The 20,557-nt window shown below is 41.4% G+C and overlaps 1 protein-coding gene across 1 annotated transcript in view; it reads right to left on the bottom strand.

Annotated features, from left to right (window-relative positions):
• The window catches only part of CHSY3 (chondroitin sulfate synthase 3), a 148,180-nt gene extending 127,832 nt beyond the window's left edge, over window positions 1–20,348 (bottom strand). Inside the window, exons 1-2 of the mRNA XM_058044278.1 lie at window positions 19,634–20,348; window positions 17,737–18,020 (exon numbers count right to left, since the gene is read on the bottom strand). Of these exons, the coding sequence (XP_057900261.1) occupies window positions 17,737–18,020; window positions 19,634–20,348 (999 nt within the window). The remainder of the gene's footprint in view (window positions 1–17,736; window positions 18,021–19,633) is intronic.
• Window positions 20,349–20,557: the final 209 nt, after the last annotated feature.

The following is a 20,557-nucleotide window of genomic DNA, read 5'->3' as shown; positions in this document are numbered from 1 at the left end:
CCAGCTAAAAGAATTAACATTGTTGAGCTGGTTAATAATGTGTGGCAATACTGTAATGATTTTCAAAGAGATTTATGTAGGCGGACCATAAAACAAAAAAAGTTAGATGAAGATTGTCAAGCAGATTAATATGGGATTTCTTCGGGTCACTAGTTGCCAGAACCACTATTAGTATCTCTTCTAGAGGAAGTATTTCAGCAAGCACACCCCAATAGCTCCATTCTTCACTCTGGTCTGCAGGCATTCCCCAAGTGTGAATTAAGGAAAGTGGGAAATGCACCAGGTACTGCCAAGATAATTTCTTTCAATTACCTAATGTCTTCCATAAGTCTCCCATCCAACTAACTGATTTTGAGAACTAACCACATTTAACTGATTGCATCTGAAAGATTTAGAACAGAGAACATGGCTGCAGGCATTCAGGGAGACACACACATTACCAGGGTGAAAGCATTTTTATTGCTTTGTGATTTCACCATCTGGAGAACATTATGGTATTAACGTGTATGAAATTATTAAACATTAAAAATGCTTTCTAAAAGCTATTACTGCCCTCTTATTATGGAAAACCTTGAAGATGTGTCCCATGAAAATTACATTGTTCAGATTTTGAAAATTTGTAACAAAGAATACTACATGTCATTAATATTTAAGAGCTGAAGAACTACGGTTTATGAGTGAACAAAGAGGGTATATATAAAAAATGTTGTCTTATTAATTCCACAGTAGTTTATATGACCTTTAGCTACTGAAAAAGATACTGAAGATAAATAATAATAAAAACAATAAAAAATACTCAAGACACGGAGGTGTACAGGAAGACCCAAAAAACTGAATTTATCTTAAAATCTGTCTGGTGTCAAAGCAACACTTCAGGCAACAGCATTCAGCTGCTCAGCACTATGGGGTAACACAGAAGGAAGAAGGTAGAGCACCATCTTCAATGCCATCATCACTATGAGGAAAAACAACCTGTTGTCTCACATCCTTTCATTTCAGGATAGCGTGCACTACAAGTTGACACAGCAGTAACTTATACTCCATCCAACCTCAGAGAATTACCTTCCAGTTGTTGTCTCCCTACAAAGCTAAAAAACCTTTTAAAAATTGTAACACTTTCTCTGGAAACATAAGACTATGAAGAAGAGGCAGTAGTCTCAAGAAAATACATGTATTAATTAAAAAATCTGAAGATCTGAGGAAGATAATATAGCTGAGAAGTGTCTGTGGACATATTTCTTGATTGAAGCAAGCAACTTACTTAAAAGCTACTTTTTTGGGACCTTGGTGGAGGAAAAAAAGCTCAAAAACTACAGAAAAAAACCATGGTTCTTCCTTAATAACCTTTGAAAGTGATTAATGTTTCATGCACTGAAAATGACATCTCTCCTTTCTATGTGTGTTCAAACCACTGAAGGAAACATTAACAGCACACATCATTCATTTAGTACGTTTGCCTTGCACATCTATTTCATTAGCAAGATTTTTTTTCTTTTCATAGACAGATCACAGCTTTTATTGAAACAGTTTCATTTCCACAGTAACATGGAGCAATTTTGTATGGTTTTATAGGCTTTCACATCACTTCAAAAGCAGAGGCAATAGTCGGAGCAAAAATTTTATTGCAAATGAGAACAAGTGGCAACAGAATACAAAGGGTAAAGCTGCAGAAAGAGACAGAGGATGAAGGGAATGTAAGCTCTGAGCAAGAAGGCAATTTTATGGCAGAAAATAAGTCACTATATTCAGTATGCGACATACATGTAATTGAAATTTAAATTGAAGAGACTTCCCACAAAGTAGGCTAAAGAGATGTATTCAAAGAGCAAGTGCAGCAAGGTAGGAAAGGAGACAAACTTTCCTCAGGGGAGAAATGACTCCTCTTAAACCAAACACCTTGGTGAGTTTCCTGCTCCCACATGGTTTTGTGTCACCCAAAAGCAGAACACCAAAAAGCTGCTGCAGACTATGACAAATCCAAGGGCTGCATCTCTCCTGCAAGCCACAGGTTCCCTGCTACAGCTGTAAGTGAAGGACATAAAAAGACAGTGATTTTTATCAGAGCAAAGAGAGAAGGTGGACTCATTTCATCTCAGCTCAGAACCCCTCCACGGGCAGTAGCTTTAACATCTGCACATACTAAGGGCCCTAGAGCTTCCTCAAGATTTTTATGACTCTTGTCATTCTTTAAATGCCATAAAGGCACACAACATATCTTTTCATACTAAAGGATATATCAGCATGTAACAAAGATCACTGCAAGCAGACTCCAAAGGCAGTTTTAGGTCTAAAACTTGCATTAATTTATTCACTTAGCAAAAGCTAAGTTCTGCACAAGTTGACATCCCTCTTCCAAGAAAGCTGCCAGAGCTGGCAGGAGTAGACTGCTTCTAAACTGCAATGACTGAGCCATTTGTTTGGTATCAGTTGCAGGACTGGTGCCAACCTGAACACACAGACATGAACTAAACTGCCTAAGGAATATAGGCACACATAAGATTTAACACACATATATTTACTACTTATTACTGAGGTTTAAAAGCTCTGAAGAAGCATCAGGACTGGAAAAAATCCACGCATTTATGCAAGTCTTGTTTTCACAAGAACATGAGTGCCAACCTAGCCAAAAACCTCTTTCAAAATCTTGTATATTATTTTAGATATTTCAAGGAAATTGCCTCAAGCTGTCACATTGAAAAGTAATGGCACACTCTTCTAGTGTTTGTCATATATATATACATATCTACATACACACACACGTGTGTGTGCACACGTATACATACACACTTCTTCAACCTTTATTTCCTTAAAACAATTAATTGGAATCTTCCACTTCAATTCTTCATGAATTAAAACATTGAGGAACAGTACACAGCGGATTTTTTTTTTCTAAATTGGGTATGAATTTGTAGCACAAAAGGACCTGTATTACACAGTCAATATGCTTTAACCAGAAACATCAGCTCTGCCAGCAGAGTCCAGTATTTGTTTATTATTTGCCCTTGCTATGAAGGGTGCAGAGCAAAATGGGAAACTACTTATATTTGTCTTCCATAGATTTATTGAGATTCATATAACAGATTTGAAAAACAATTCTATATTTTGGGGGTTTCTGATCATCTCCATGTTTATTTGGAGTCATTTAACTAACATGAACAGCAGAACAGAAAACGGCAAATGATAGAGCATAAAGTTGAAAAACCAAACTTCCTTTTAAGATGCACTGAATTGCTTCCTTTAGTTGGAATCAAAGCCCTCAATAAGTACTATAAAGTGACTTAGGTCTTTGTGAAATGAAACCCTTCTTATTCACTAACCATTTGCTTGCCAGGAGGGTACAAGCCTACTGGACACAACGGCTGCATTTTCCATATGGGACATGTGGAAAATGCATACACAATAATACACATTTCCTCTCATCCTATCATATCATCTGCCTTTGCTGTGGAGGTTGCAGTGGGAGCCAGGAACATTCCCTTCACACAAGAAAAGGCCATTTTTTGGCTGATATTGCAACATAATGTTTAGGATGGCACAGTTTTCCAATAGCAACAAGATTAAACAATGCAACTACTATACTAGCAAATTTTAGCACAACTAGGATGTTCTGCCAGTCAGAAGTTCAGTAGGTGAAAACAGCCAAAGATGACACTGACCTGGCAGTAGTTACCAACTGAAAAGTGGTGATGAATTTACAGAGTGACAAAGCCTTAAAAATGATAAACAGAATCCAGAGCCACAGTAGCAAGGCTGAACATTGAGCACCACAGTAGAAGTTACACACATACACAATCCTGATCATACATTTAAGAAATAAATAAATAAAAAGAGAGACTGAGGCAAATTAAATGAGAGTTGATTAAGGGAACAAGAGGATCATGAATCCTTATACCTCACCAAATAAAAGCCCAATAGTACCTTATCAATATAGATACAAGGCGAAAGAACAAGAGCTTTCTAAAGTAATAACAGCTCACCGAAGAAAAAAGGCTGCATATTTGCCTCAAATAAGTTTAAAGTACTACTTATTGAGGAAACTGCATTTATACAACAATATTCTAGTGGAACAGGACAAATAAAATGGAAAATCCTATTATTTTAGACAGAGCCCAATGTGTTTATAATAAATTAATGGGTGGGATGTGTGGAAGGTATACTTCCTCAGAGTCTGTGAATGAATGGAAATTTCAATTTTTTAAATAAAAAAGCATTGCTGGTTTATTTTCTGTATTGATTAACAGATGCCAAAAACTCTGTTTAACATCTCTCATTATTATGTATTTTCCCCAGTGCACAAAAAGTAATAATTATACCATAAAACATGAAAAAATTCTTTGAACTGTTTATAAAAACAGAGTAACTCTTTACAATTCCATTTTATACTGCTCACTACAGCTTATTTTCCCATATAACTGAAATACTTAACCCAGCAATTATTTTTGTTACCTATCTACATGGTCATTATGGATATGACAAGGGCAAAAAGTTACTTCATTTGTATAGGCTAGTGTCTACTCTACAGAGAAGGTTAGATCAAACTGACTAATATAATTAAAGTCAAACAGAAATAACTAAATAAAACTTAACAAGGTGTGATGGTTTGACCTGGAAACAGGATTTCTGGGATGCTGTGGATGGGGCCAATGAGTGCTCAGATTAGAATATTGCCATCTGGCCCAACCACTGGGCATTGGATCCACCTCTGAGAACACAGGGTAAAAGCAAGGCTCTCCCCCTGGCACTCTCTCTTTGGATTTCCAGCGGGAAGGAGTTGGGTCTCTCCCCCGGCCCAGTTGCTGGCTGGGCAGGGGGAGGGGAAAAGAAAAGCCAAGCGGCCCGGCCTGGGAGAGGTAGGTCTGGCCCCCCCCAAGGGTGGAAGGAAGAAGTAAAGAAATGCCGGGAAGCAATGGGCAGCCTGTTCCCCCCCCCTCCCCTTGGAGACAGACAGAGAGAGAGTGCAGCCTGTGTTTGTCGCAGTTACCTTGAAATTTAGTAAACATGTGCGGGCAGCAGGCAGCCCCGCTGAGGACATGGAGGGGGGCAGCCAGGAGTCCAGCCACTTGGAGGAGTTTTTAACCATCTTGGACAATGAAAACCTTACAGAACATTAACCCTTCCTAGACGAGGGATAAGAGTGGAGGAGGACGAAGGAAATGAGCTAGTGATGGAAGTCTGGACCAAAGAGAGAGTGAGAGATGTTGGAAGAATGGAGAAGATGGAGTGGCACTTTATGCTGGACTCTTTTGTGTAGCCATGGACAGAGCCATGTTTCCGTGTGATACAGAGACTGAGTCCAGGGGGAGAAATGTCCCAGAGCCAAAGGAGATTCAGTGTGGGTACCCCTCGGCCCCAGGGGGTATATAAAATATGGGGGGGACAGATGTCCCAAAGGTGAGAAGGTGAGATACTGTGCTTTTCTGGAACTGGACAAAGCATCCTTAAAAAGACAACCCTGGAAGCAGCCCTGATCCCTGTTTGGTGGTGAGAGCACCGGAACAAGGACGGAAAAGGCCACCATGACACATGGAAGGACTCCCTCTCCTCTTGAGGAACTGAAAGCTGAGCATTCTAAAGGGGTGGTGCTGGACCCAGAACTGGTGATTTTGGAAGATGTATTGTATTGGGAATTTAGGGGGGAGGAGGAGGAGAGTGTTTTCGTGAGGTTTTCATTTTCCTTGTGGTTTTTTTTTTCTTTTTGTGTGTAGTTTAGTAATTGTTTTTTGTAGTTTAGTCAATAAACTTTTCTTTTTTTTCAAGTGAGAGCCTGCTTTGTTTATTCCTGGTCAAAATCTCACAGCAGACACCAGAGAAGGTGTATTTTCATGGGGGCATTTGGCCTTGTGCCAGTGTCAAACCATAACACAAGGAAAGAACAAATCCCTTCCTCCCCCCAACTCAGGGCATCATTTCTTTTCTTTATTTCAAGTTAGAAAGAATACAGAGTGTACCTACACTGAAGGTAACATGGCTATTAAAACCAGTAAAAACATCAGCTCGTTTGTTTTTTTTGGCCACATCGCGGATTTATGATAGTACCCTCAAAAAAATCTTTTAGGAGGCCATTTCCAAGGAAAGCATTATGTCCCCAAACAACGTTTAGCAATGAAAAATTAGCAACCAAGTTTTTTACTAAAGTTATGAGTTTAGTACTAAACTAAACATTCCAATAAGCATCAGCAAATTGACATGAGCAGGAAGTTCCTCCAGTTCTGGACTTACCCTGCAGGAATGCTACTTCTGAAGCATATTTTTGTGTAAAAAAGAAGGTACCACAGCATTGAGAAATACGAAAAATTTGACTGTTTCTACACTCAGGAACATATTTTGACCTGATTGTTCTGAGGTCCTCAGTTAGATTTTTTGCCTTCTGAACTCAGGAAATTTTATCAGCATTTTATCAACACTATACATAGCTAATGGAAATCCCATTGTGATCAAGGTGGATGATTAAGTAGGAATAATACACAGACAGTGTATTATTTCTCAGTACACTAGAAATACACAGACAGTGAGTGAATACTATAGTGAATACTATAGAAAATCACTGGCATATTTAACAGAAACAAAACAACATTCTAATGCTGGATTCTGACATGGGGACGAGGGGCCTACATTATCAGCCAGTTCTAGGTGCAACAATTACTATAGTAACAAACAGTCTCCGGAAAAAGTTAGTAACAAATTGACAAGTATTTAATGGTCTTTGAATCATTATTCGCTTCTCAAAGTGGAGTAAAAAGGCAAATGCCAACTTAACTGCAACTTACCTTAGCTGTGTTACACTTAAAAATATAATTAAATACTTCTACACACACATATGTATATACACACATCTACAGACACAGAGAGAACTTCAACATCACGTCCTATTTGCCTATTTCATGAGGCAAAAACACATGAAAGAAGTCCTACTTGTGTGGATGAAACCCAGCCACAAGCAGCTGATTCGTAATAGCTGTTTTCTAACTTGCCAAACTCAAAGGCAAGTCAGTCTGTTACTCTAACTTACCTTCTTCCAGTATTTCCCTCTCCTGCTTTAAGCATTCACACAATCATAGAATTTTCGAGGTTGGAGGAGATCTTCAAGATCAAGTCCAACCATCCATCCAGCACTACCACTGTAACCCATAAACCACAGCACTCAGCATCAGATCCAGATGCCTCTTAAACACCTCCAGGGACAGCACCTGCACCACTTCCCAGGACAATCTGTTTCAATGCCTGAATACCCTAGGAGTGATAACTTTTTTCTAATACCTAATCTGGTTCTCCTGTCTCAGCTGAAGGCCATTTCCTCTGGTCCTATCACTGCAGGGACAGTACAAGTGACCAACTCCCACCCCACCACAGCCTCCTTTCAGGGAGTTGCAGAGAATGACACAGTTCCCCCTGTGACTAAACAAACCCACCTACCTCAGCCATTCCTCATAAGACACGTTTGATAGTCCCTCCATGCACCTTGTTGACTTTAACTGGACAAGCTCCAGCACCTCAATGTCCTGGAGGTGTCAGAGGGGCTCAAACTGGACTCGAGGTGCAGCCTCAGCCACGCCAAGTACAGGAGGATGATCATGTCCATTGTCCTGCTGGCCACACTGCTCTGGTTCAGGCCAAGATGCCACTGCCTTCTTGGCCACCTGGGCACACGGTGGCTCACACTGAGCTGGCTCTCAACAAGCACCCCCAGGTTTGCCCAGCAGCTCCTAAGCCAATTTTCCCCCAGCCTGCAGCGCAGCAGGGGTTTGCTGAGACTAAAGGGCAGCACTTTGCCTTATTGAGCCTCAGGGAGTGGTCCTTGGCCCACTGACTGAGTCTGCCCAGGTCTCTGTACAGCCTTCCTACCCACGAAAGGATCAACACTCTCAGCTAGGAAATGCACTGTCTACAACTTTACTGAGGGTGCCCTCAATCTCCATGTCCAGACCATCAATAAAGATGTTAAATAGGACTGGCATCAAAACCAGGCCCAGGCAAGCAGAGTTAGCAGCCACCAAATGGATTTATCTCCATTCACCACAATGGTCTGGGCCCAGCCATCCAGTGTTTTACCCATTAAGCAGTCCACCCATCCAAGACATGAGTAGTCATCTTTTCTAGGAGAAGTACAACTAAAGTAATAAAGCCACTGCTGTTCAAAACATTTTTCCAGTCATGAGTTAGGCAAGTTGTTAATCATACTGCAAAAAGAATCTTAGCTCACTCAAGGATCTCTGCCACCCAAAGACTGTATATCTTTTATATCTCATTCCTGTGATAGAGTTGCCACCTTCAAGCATATATGTCAGCACCACAGCACGGCTAGGAATTTAAGAACAGAAAGGTGTTTGTATTTTTGGACTTTATTAATAGACTAAAAACTAAGGGTAAAAGATTTGGAGGAGGGAACATGAGCACCAGCTTCCTATGGCAAGGATGGAGCAATGCCCAGTGCATAGATTTGGTACAGAATTCTTTCTTGAAAGTAAAAACAACAATCATTTTTTGCAAGGATGTAACAGACACACTCCATAATTCTAAGTAAGCCTCAAGTATTAAATCCCACAAAAGAAATGCATATACATTTACATGTCCCTATTAGACCCTTCAATACTATATTTTTAAAATTTATTTTGTACTGTTTGACCATATTTTCTATGGTAGTCAACTACGCTCAGTTAGGTGCAGTTTTTCCCCCTATCAAATGAAGAAAAAATAAATCACAGAAATATAGCACAGAAGAAAAGGATGCAGAATACTAGCCTCCGCTTTCATTCCACCACCTTGCAGGCCAGATTCATACCCAACATATTATTATTTAAAAACAACAAATATATCAAAAGCACATAGCAAAACTGTTTCATTTGATGAGTTAGGCACTTGCCTAAAAGCTTAGTCATCACCTATATTTTTTGTAGCTAAATTCCCTGACTTCTAGAACTCAACTGTACTTTGGAAAATTTTTCTCCAAACTGATAAAAATGGCATAAAAAGTCATTGTGTTTTGTCATGATCAACAATGGGAACTTGTGCAATTCTAGTAGGATAAGAGCTGGTCCATAAGATGGGCCTTTTCATGATGAAAAGTCATTGTAATAATAGGTGTACTACAGTCTGCAGCAGTAAAGAAAAAGCTTTCAAGGAAGGCTGAAAAAAGCTATGTTAAATTGAAGGCAAATATATACAGAACAGAAGGACACTGATCTAACCAGAAAGATAAATTTAAAACAAACTGAAAGCTAAATTCTTTAGCTTTACAGTAGAGAGCCTGCAGTAACTACTTGGAAGCACAGCTTATTCTCCAAAGGACTTTGGTGCTCTCAGAAGCTTGGTTATCACCTAGGCACAAGCTTTAAACATGCATATGTACACATGCACATTTCTGGGCGTGCAGAGTTACAGTGTATGCCTCATGTAGCAGCAAAGCCCACATATATTTCCACTGCCTTGCAGCTACATATACTGCTAAAGAAATGCTGCATTTCTTCAATGCATTTGTTTGTACACCATGAGGAGCTCATTCACAGATGCTGCACTCAGAAAGGACCCCATGAACAAGCACCTCTCTTATAACAGCAAGTGCAGAGTCAAAAGAAGCAGTGTCCCTGGTGATCAGATTTTTGTCCTTCAGGTGTTAACTTGTCCCTGAAATGTTTGTAAAAAATACTAATAATTAAAGAATTTTAAAAAACCCTAAAACGAAACAGTTTAGGAACTCAAGTGTTTAAAAGCAAGGCAGTGCACTTGAAAGCACTCCTGAAAGCATAAAGGCCTTCAAAGTAACAAGCACATACACACAAGAAAAACCCCAAACCAACCAAACAAGAAGCCTACCATCCTATTTTAAAATTATTAAAATGAACAGCTTCAAGTTTCTAAATAAAATAGCACAAACCGAAAATTAAAACCAAACAGACAACCTGTCCAGTCAGAACTTCAGGTTTCAGCTTTCAGTATTCAACTGTACGGTTAAACCAACATACTACAGAAGACTTATTTTAAGCCTCATTTAAAATACTTTTAAATGTTCATCTTACTAAAGGTAAAACTTCAACAATGTGTTGAAGGTATATCTCAAGAGTACTTCATAAAAGACAATGAAAATGTAACTCAACACCACTACATTTAAAAAAAAAAGCTAACTCCTTTCCTAGGTTCATTTTAAGACTAAATCATACATAAAACAGCATCCAAGAAGCCTGTATCAGCTACCAGGCTGCTAATCCTCCTCCAGAATTTCCTAAAATTATACCTCTAGTTCAAGATGTTCTTTATTTTCGCAAGTATATGAGTGCTTTAAAAGATTTCTTACAGGCATGCCAAAAATCTTTGCTTAGAGTAATACCCAGAAGCTAAAAATATTGCAGCAAGGGTGGAACTACACATTTATTTGCTCCCCAGCTCCAAATATGTACTAAAAAGTGACCAACCTGGCACTCATCTTGTGCTTAAATCAGTACCCAGCACTTGTCTGATGGAATAAACTCCTCAAAGCTGCTGGCAATTCTTGGTACAATTTTAATACAAGAGGTACTTCAAATATTTTGTGTCATTCCATGCAATGAAGTAACTAAATAAAAACATATTGCAGAGAATATGGTACAGCAGCATATGCTGATGATGAGTTAATACATGCCTTCTCACATAAGAACTGAAAAGAGCTGGCAAGCACTTTCGTAATGAGAAGCATAAAATAAAGCACAAAGACTTCAAATGGTCCAGCTACATTTTATGCCTAGTTGTCTACCTGAAGAAAACTCCCAAGAAAAATACAAACTGGAAGAGTATCTAGGAAGCTTATTCTTCTAAAAAAAAAGACATATCCTACTGTAGTATTCCACTAGGTTTCAAGAGTACATTTTATAAGTTTTTATTTCAAATAATTTTTGTAACTCCCTCAGTTTACAACTTCCAGCCTCTCTCTTTTGTGAGCATTTTCTATTTAAGTAGAAATATGTCTTTTGATCTCAAAAGATGTGAAGCTGGAAAGTCAAAGTCAGGAAAAAGTTATCTCTGTGAGATTTTTCTGAGTTGGGTTCAGAAGAGACACAAAGAATAGTCCAGAACAAGTAACAAAACCCATCTACACTGGGGGTCAGGAGGGAGCAGGAGGAAACAACTTGTGGACTGTCTGTGTCTGAGAAAACTAAACACACTTTCAGTAACCCTCTACTATTCCATTTCAACTAACATTAATCTTCAGAAAGGCTATAGGACAGTTTAACAAAACTATTAGCCAAAGCATGACCCATTACCACAATCAGATCTGTACATGTAAAATACAGTTATTTTTGAACTTGTCAGAAAAACTTTGAAAGCATAGATAATTCTGGAAATATCTATAGAAACAAATGCTTCCTGTGTGATTAGGTTTACTTGATTTTAAGATAAAGTAGAAAGCTTTCAGAAAATAAAAGTAAACATAAGTGTTTCATCTTGCTTCGCTTCATAAATTCACTTAAAGTTGGCACTAATGCAGTTATTCATCTGTTATTCTCATTCTAAAAATCAAGCTTATTCTTTGTACAATAACAGAGCACTGTAAAGACTGATGATCTGATGAGTTTAAATGAGATATGTCTACAACAGTTGTGCCACAATTGCATCAGCTCATGACAAACACTCTTTTAAACACTTGAACACCTAGACTTCTGCATTAGAAATCTGTGGAAGTACCACCTACATATATACAATATCACAAACGTCTTGAGAAAATACTTCCAACAAAATTAAAGCAAACTTGAGGGAAAAATCCAACATGGTCAGCTTTAAACATTCAGAGACACTGAGACATGGGTCAGGATACCCATATGCAGAACTAAATACACATTTCTAATAGTTTAGGAACTTTTTTTCTTCTTGTCTGTGGGATCCTTTAGTAAGTCAAACAAGAACTTACTATTAGAGGAAAAGCTTTTAAATACTTGCTTTAAGAATATTCAAACATTTGCAACTGACTCAAAAACGGTTAGCTAGCCATTCAGTCCTCCAAACAAAGGGCTGCTGTTAGATAAAAATACATTGGAAGGAAGGTGTAGCCATGCATTTTTCATACCAGGGACATGAAAATATGCCCCAGAAAATAAGCAACTTGGTAACTCAGCACCAAGTCACAATTACACAGCTGTAAAACTCCAAAATGGCACAACTAATATTTCCCCTTGGGGCAGGGCAGAAAACACAGGACACTAAACCTGAAAACGAGACAGGAATGTAAGAGACCTTTGCACTCAACCAGGTGACAAATGGCCCTCCTAAGTTGGCTCCATGTATCAGATGCCCTCATACAGCAGAGTACAGCCATAGGTTTGTGTTCTTCTGCACATCTCCATGGTAGCTATGGGAACGCTATCCATCACAACAAGGATACCAGAAAAGGTATCCCCAGCTCTTGCTGTTGTGCTGAGCCACATGAGGAAACACCTATGACTCAGAAACATGCAAGTATCAGGAATGTCTCTGCTTTTTGACCATGACTTTCCTCAACTTCCCAACCAAGCTGATCATGACTGGATCAGGAAGAGCTTAGAAGACAAGGAATCCCCAGGATACATGAAGACAAGAGAGGCAGGGCCCTCAGGCCCTCCCAAATTCCCCACATAAAAGAGCAAATGAATGACAGGAGGTTATGTAGAAAGCCATAGGAAAAAAAAAAAAAAAAAAAGAAGCAGGAAATCTGCACAGCACAGTCAGGGCTGGCAGCTGAAGTGAGGACCAGGCAGAGGCACACAGGGCAAGGGTAACGACCCCACTTGGCACCATGGTTAAAGCAACAGGATATGCATTTAAGGATTTACAATTATTTGTAGCATGGGCACACAGAAACACTATACTACAATATTATGATTTTTCTAAATGGATGAGAATCACATAAAGTAAAGAAATTTGATATGTACAGTTAACATCATCAATCAGGTAGATGTTGGTAGCAAAGAGTTAAGGCAGCACACAAGCAATCCTGTATCAGAAAATGTCCATTTATGCAAGAAGTTCTAAGGCCTCTGGGATCATCTGATTTCTCTTCATATACACTTAGAGACCCCTACTGCAGGGGTCCACTCTTCTACGCATTTTTATCCTAGGATCACTGATGTTTTCTTAAAGTATTGGCTGCAATTATGTAACTATGTCACTGTCTGAATTCAACAACTTAACTGGGGGTGGAGCACTGCTGCTTCAAGACTGATCATTTCAGTACCTAACATGAGCAAAATACCATCCTACCATCAAAGGCACCCACGCCTCTAATGCTTCTGTTTGGTGCAGCGTTGAACTCAAAGCTTAGTACAGATCTTCACCAAAGAGAGAGATAAAGCCTCAAATGACAGATTAAAACATAACAGGAAGGAAGTCTTAGACTAAAACAGAAAATATAAAGTATTTTTAGAAGAAGAGACATAAACTGGTTTACAAAGTTCTAGTACCACCACAGACAGTCAATATACCAATGCACTGCAAAGGAAAAGTTTCTGAGTGCACAGCTTGATCCAAAGAGGCATTTTCCCATGACATTTACTGCAATATTTACTGTAACTACTGGAAATCAACAACAAATAGGATAATTGAGAGCTTTTTTAGTAAAAGAATGTTGCAGTAATGAGACTGTATTCTATGGCCGTCCTTGAACTTTGGAAACGAAGGAGAAAAAAACAATGGGAAAAACAAATATATCATTTATGTGGACTACTTGTATGTACTAAGTACCATATTTTCTTTCAACATCAACCTACACAATACCAAAGGAATGCTATTGTATGGGATGCTTTGGAGGAATGTAGTTTTTAACTCTAAAGTGAACATAGCAAGATAATCCTTATGAGTCTCTTCTACCTTAAGATACTGCATCATTTTCATCCATAGAAAGGGAGAAAAGGCTACAAAAAAAAATTTTTGCAAGCATTTGAATATATGTTACAAATACATCAATGAATTGTCTTTAGACAATTTTTATGTCGCATTTGACATTTTTTATTTTCTAAAAAACGCATTGTCTGACAGTATTTACACCCTGACAAAGTCTTCTTCAATTGTTATAGCCACTTGTTTCATACACAGCATTGTTTTTAGTCATTTTATGGAACTACACTATTTGATCTGTTCAAATCTCAGGTTATAAATTATAAAATGGTCTTCTGAAACGCAAAATATATTTTTTAAAGGCGGGGGGGGTTGTGGGGGGGGAAGCAAGGGGGAAGGGAAGAGAGATAAAGCAATTCAGCCTTTATTTCAAATCGTCCTCTATACTCAAATCCCAAAACAAGGAAGTACACAGCATCTTAGATTTTTAGCTATATTTTTGTTTTAAAATAATCGAAAACATATGACTCACTAAAATCAAGCTAATTTCTTCATTCCTTTAAAATAAAAACATTTGAAAGCTTCAAAATTAGTGGAAGTGAATGATAGCTTGAAATATAGATTCTGAAAACAAATCAAAAGGCCTGATTTGGGAAAGCAGAAGATGCTATGACCTTACAAAAATGAACAGACTTTGTTTTACAGAGATATTTTGGACAAATTTGTCGGGTTTATTGTACCTCAATCATTACAGCATCATCAAAACTAAGGGTAAATTAAAACATAATTGAAAAAATATACCAGAACAAGAGTGGATCTTCTGTAGAAAGACAATGACCCATCCAAAATACACTTCTAGCAGATACCTTCTCATGAAGCAAGGAAATGGACTAGATTTAGGCTACAGTTCAGCTGTTGCTTTCGGACAATTTGAATCTAAGCTGCAGTCAAGATAGCAGTTCAACACTTTGCTAGTCCTTTATTCCTGTCTAGGACCACCTCTTTTTCTCCTGATGCTCATGCTCAGCAAAGTGGATTCTCCCCTGTTCCAGCCCACCACAGGGCTGCCCAAGTCCAGCAGAACAGGACAGCAACCAAAACCAGACACTAACTCGAGTGTCCTCCTCCTTCTGTCCTCCATTTTTCACAAGGACCCTAAAAACACTGTCATTAGATTCCCTCTCTTAGCAATCTAATGACTAATTCTTTATTTGGAGTGCAGGAGCCCTATCAGCAGACACAGAGAGAGGCTCATCGCCTCAGTTGTGAGTCACTTGGTACGTGGGAGTCCCAGCCTTTAGACCCGGCTTCAAATCTGGCAGAACTAGAATTTAACTCTAGAAAGCTGAAAACATAAGAATGGCTCACTGCAGGCCCACAAATATCTTCTTATCTTATTCATTCTTGCAACAAAAAGTAAAATTAAAAAACCCCAAAATTTAAAAAACCACCAAAATAAAAACCAAAAACAAAGTTGTTACCCTCTTCTTGTCAGCAAGCTTATTATGCATATAAGCTACCACATGCTTCTGGCTAGCCCTAAGTAGCAGCAGAACAAACTCTGACAGGCAGCCAGTCAACTACACCAGCTAAGCCACACAGAAAAGATCAAGCATTTCAGGTTTTCTCAGCAACTCTTTGACTTTCCAATCCAGTTCTTATAAAAGAAATCTAGAAAAAATCTAGAGGCAACAGTGATTCAACTCTTCCAGAGCTAAAAAGCTCCCATGAATTTTAATGTAACTGTTTCCAGCTTACACTGGTCTTCACAAATACATACAAATTTATTATATATAATTATATATATATATAAGACAAATTATTTATCTTACTAAAATCAACTAAGTTCATAATAATCTTGCAGCTCAACAGGACTCAGTTTATTACTTACATAGAACAAGAGGGCAAAAGTGCAACTGGCTATACAGGAAGTCCTGGTCCCAATCTTACATTTTGTGCACATGTATCTGAAGGAATATTCCCCTTCTAGCACATTGAGAGCGTTTCTGATCTAACACAGGAATGAAAAAGCACAGAAACAGAAACTGTTTCAGTGCCCCAGGGAAAAATATTACTCTTTTCACCAAATAATCTAGCAATCCACAACACACAGATCTGCTCGGGTGGAGTATCATACTGTTGTACAGCACCAACTATGCCAAAGCACAAATGCAGCTTCTCTTTCCAGACATCTCATTTCACTCCTTCCCATCTAAATAGGTTTAATGCTGGGATAACATCCTAAGCAGCTTTGTCTTAATCATCTGCATTTTCTCAAGCAGCTTCTGCACTGGCAACAAAGATTCTTCAGAATCAGCCAGAAATACTGGTCAGAAAGTAGTGGGGACTATGGCAATGCCCAACACATTTTTTCTTTTATTCTCTATTACATAGACCTAGGTCCTTCAAGAGCAACTGACAACCAAGACTGGTGTCACTATTCCAGATCTCATACAAGCATGAGTTTTTTTCAAAAAGTTCATTTTCAGGTCTCAATCCTACCATGAAAAACTGAGCTCTGGGCAGCCATATAAACCAGTCTCCAAAACTGTATTTTTTTTGTTCCATCCCCCTTAAGATCAGTGCTTGGAGCCAACACTTCCTGACATTCAACATCAAAATACATTATAACCATGGTGACAATATTATCAGTTTTCTTTCACAGATTTCTCCCCAAGTCAAGCCATAAAAACAAAACCAAAACCCCTTCCATGATACAACTGTCAAGGCAGAATCTTAATGCTGCCACCTGATACAGATCAGCAAGCATCACATGCCCATAACGGCTGGAAAATAGCTTTGTACAGACACAGCCCAAACACATCAGAGTGTACGAGTGGGCTGAAGATGTACCACACAATTTGGATGTCGGATCTGGAACCACCGGTCCTATATAGTTCTACATGGATTTCCATCAACATCATAAATGCCCTCCCTTCTCTGCCAGAGTCACAGGTATATTATTTCACAGTAGCATTTACAACACATTATGAAGTAGGCTCGGAAAGCATCTTTCTATTCTAAAGTAGATTTGCCCCTCTAAGATTTCTACCTAATTAGTACCAAGCATGCCGCATTTTCTTTTGTTCATCTGTTTACATACACTGAAACCTACCAAAAACATTTATAAATGGTCACCTTTTCCTGGGCCATTCAGAAAAACGCTGCTACACAAAATTTTTTTTTCTGACTTTTTGACACTAAATATCACATAGCCTCTTTCTGTGGCCCATTTAAATGGATTTTTCCTGATTAATGGAGGGGGTGCCACAAGAGCAAGCACATATTAATATTAAATAACTGGTCAAAATAAGTGAAATAATATTTATCATATTAGGTTTCACCCTTTACCCTTTCTTGTAGTTGTATGGTCAGCCTATTTTTATCTATGAAGATAGTCTTGCAAATAAAAGTAAAAAAAAAAAAAAAGACAAACCCAGCCAAACAACACCTATTTCTCCTTTTGTAAATAACAAACTTGAGTAAGATACATCTGGGTAATTAAGAAAATACAGACCATTCTTCAAATGCTACAATGTATTTTAAGAGACTGAGATGCAGAGCAAACAGATATGCTTCATGCTTACCTAAACTTGAAAAGATCTGCTTAAAACAATCTGTCATGAACAGTATATATACCAAATGCAACAGCTTCCTGTCAAGGATTGTTTAGAAACCCTCTAGGTAACGCTCTAGCAACTTACAGCATAGCAACGCTTACAACATGGCTGCAGTAAATTGTCACCAATGAAAACTGTAGGACACAAGTAGAAATAAATATGATTACAGCAATATGCTGTGAATGTTTTCCTCTCTTTTTTCCTTACAGTCTCTAGTTCACATCCTGATGCAAGCGCTGGAAGATAATTACGGTGGAAAGAGATTGCAGATACGGCTACTTACCTTGCAAGATGAAAAACTCTGTAAACAAACAGCACACTGCTAATTTATACTGTCACTTACCTCATAGGACCAAACGCACTGAGTTCCTCCAAACCTCCGGACACACCTGCCCACTTCCACATCCTCATGAGTGGTGTACATTTCTCGAAGGCATTCACCTATATGTGGCACCATCCTCCGGAGAACTTCCCGGCTGAAGATCATTCCTGGCCCTCCCATGCAGAAATTTTCTCCAGGCTCCAGTCCGAGTTTTCCGAGTTCTTCAATATTACCCAGACCAGTCTGCCCCAAATAGAGAGGTTTACTGCTGTTCAGTGAGCGAAGAAACTCCTCCAATTTTTCACCTGAAAAAAAAAAGACAAGATTTACTGTTATTTGTCTGACTACTCTGCCAGCCATCTCTTTTCCTGTACTTCAAAGTTTTATAAAAAATGTAACAGGTACCCGAGTCAGAGGAAAGGACTTCCAAAGCAATATCCCAGACCTCACAGAAAAAACATCCTTGGACAAGTTAACAGTTTTTTTTAAATTAACATTACAATGACATTTTCCTTCCAGCCACAAGCTGGAATATGGCCAGAACTTAATTTTTGACAATGAACTTGTTCTGTTCAAACAATACTGATGGAAAGCGTTTGCTAGTATAGAAGTCCCTAAAGTTGGACAATTTGGACACTATAGTTCCAGGCTGGGAAGGAAAGGGAGGTGATGGGAAATACCAGGTAAGATTTATTACATTAATTTTAGAAAATACCAGAGCCAATCTAAATTAACTAGGAAAACCAGGTTTGATTACAGACTAATTCTTGAAAAGAAAATAAAACTCTTGTTAGTTTCAAATAGTTCCAGTACTACAATATTTATCATCACTTAGCTAGTTATTTTAGGAAATTTTAATATTTATTTGAAATTAAAAGTTTCTGGATTGATTTAATTTGGTACCATGTAATCAGTTAAACACAGGTTCAGTACTCCATCGAAATGAGCTCAAAGAAAACACAACTTTAGCCTGCAACTGAATGTATATACATATACACATGTGCAAGTCTGCAAATATTTGACAGGTGAATGACAGCTGATGAGCAGGAAGCCTATTAAACGATTCAAAAATTAAGTGACAAACAGGGAAGGGTACAGCCACCATCAATGAACTTACAACAGTGTAAGCAACCTCTCACAAGCTGGGCTTATGCTTTCAACTTCAGCTTCCCTTTCGTAAGCGCGGGACACGGCACAAACAATGCTAGCCTCAAGCGCAGACCAAAAGGAAGAAGGCTGCAGAACATCACGTCCTAACGCTGCTGTGAAACTCGCACGGGAGCAAGGCTGGTGCTTCCCGGAGCCGCTCTCTGCACGGAACAGCAGCTTCACCTGGAGCCCGCGGCGACCGCGCTCGCCCAGCCCGGGGTCGAGGCAGGCGGGGAGTTGGCATCGGCGACAGCAGCGCTCCCCACGAGTCCTGCACCGCCTCCACCGGGGGGCCGGGGCGCGGCGCGACCGCCAGACACGCCGCGGTCGGGTGGTGAGTCCTGCAGTGCCCGCAGCCCGCCGCGCCCGCTCAGACCGGACCCTCTCCGCCGGACCACGGCGGAGGCTCGTCCGCAGGATCGCCACGGAAGCGAGGGAGGGGACGGCACAACCGGGACCACACGCCCATGCAAAGGACCGCTCACCGAGCCCCGCGCGGTCCAACCCGCAGTTCTGGCTCTCCAGTGCGTCGCGGCCTCCGCAGAGACGGCCCGGGACGGGCACGCCGGGGCTCCCTCAGGGATGGGGCGGCTCCCCGTACCCCGCACACTGGGGCTGGAAGCAAACGCCGGCGGGGCGGCGGCAGGTCGAGGCGCCCCATGCTCTCCCCGCCCCAGGCGGGAACCGACCCACGGCGGGACTCCGACGGGCTCCCAGACACCGCTCCCCTTCCTCCCTGCCTCCCGCCGGCGGGATGCGCCCCGGTCACCTTTTATGTAGACGTCGTCGTCCGCCCGCATGAACCACTCGTACTTGTCCAGGTAGTGGTCGTGCATGTACTTGATCATCATGAAGGACTTCTTTTGAGGCGGGTAAGAGTCGTCCACTCCCGGCAGGGCAACGACGGGCAGCGGGGGCATCCCGGGGGGCGCGGCGGAGCCCTGGCTGGAGAAGAACTCCACGCGGCCCGGCACCGAGGGCGCCCACGTCCGCTGCGCCGCCACCGCCCGACTGCCCAGGTACTTCTGGGCCGTCATCACCCCCACGTAGAGAAAGTTGCGGGGCTTGGTGCACCCCTGGGCGCCCCCCCAGTCCCCGCTCCCGTTGTGGCTGCCGCCAGGCCGGCCGCTCCGCTTCTCGCCGCCTTCGTCCTCCTCCTCCGGCTCCCCTTCCCCGCCGGCAGCGGGGCTGGAGACCGTGCCCTCCGCCGCCGCCGGCGGCAGCTCCCAGGGGCTGCTCCTGAAACTCGTGCCGCCCAGGACCGCCGCTGCCCCCGGCGGCGCCTGCTGCCCGCCCGCCGCCGCCGCGCCCCGGGCCGCCCCCGGCCCCGCCGCGCGGCCGTAGTAGGAGCAGAGGCTGGCGCCGCGCCGCTTCTTCTCGCTGAGCTCGGCCACTCTAGGGGCGATGAGCCAGGAGGCGGCGGTGAAACCCAGCACCAGCCCCAGCACCACGCTCAGCCAGGGTCTCCGGGATCGCGCTGCCATGTCGCGGGAGGGGCGGCTCCCGGAGCAGCGCCACGGCCGCCGGCGTCCCGCTGGAGGCGACCCCCGTCCCGCGGCGGCCTCAAGCGCGGCGTCTCCCGCCGCGGGTCCCTGCCCCGCCGCGGCGGCCCCGGGCGGCTGCGCTGCTCCCGAGTCAAACTTCTGCGGGCGGCAGGGCGGCGGAGCAAGAGCGGCGGCGCCTCCGCTCCGCT

This window comes from Melospiza georgiana, chromosome Z, assembly GCF_028018845.1.
Source record: "Melospiza georgiana isolate bMelGeo1 chromosome Z, bMelGeo1.pri, whole genome shotgun sequence".
Taxonomy (NCBI): domain Eukaryota; kingdom Metazoa; phylum Chordata; class Aves; order Passeriformes; family Passerellidae; genus Melospiza; species Melospiza georgiana.
The sequence above is the reverse complement of the archived record's forward strand: the minus strand, read 5'-3'. Positions and strand labels throughout refer to the sequence as shown.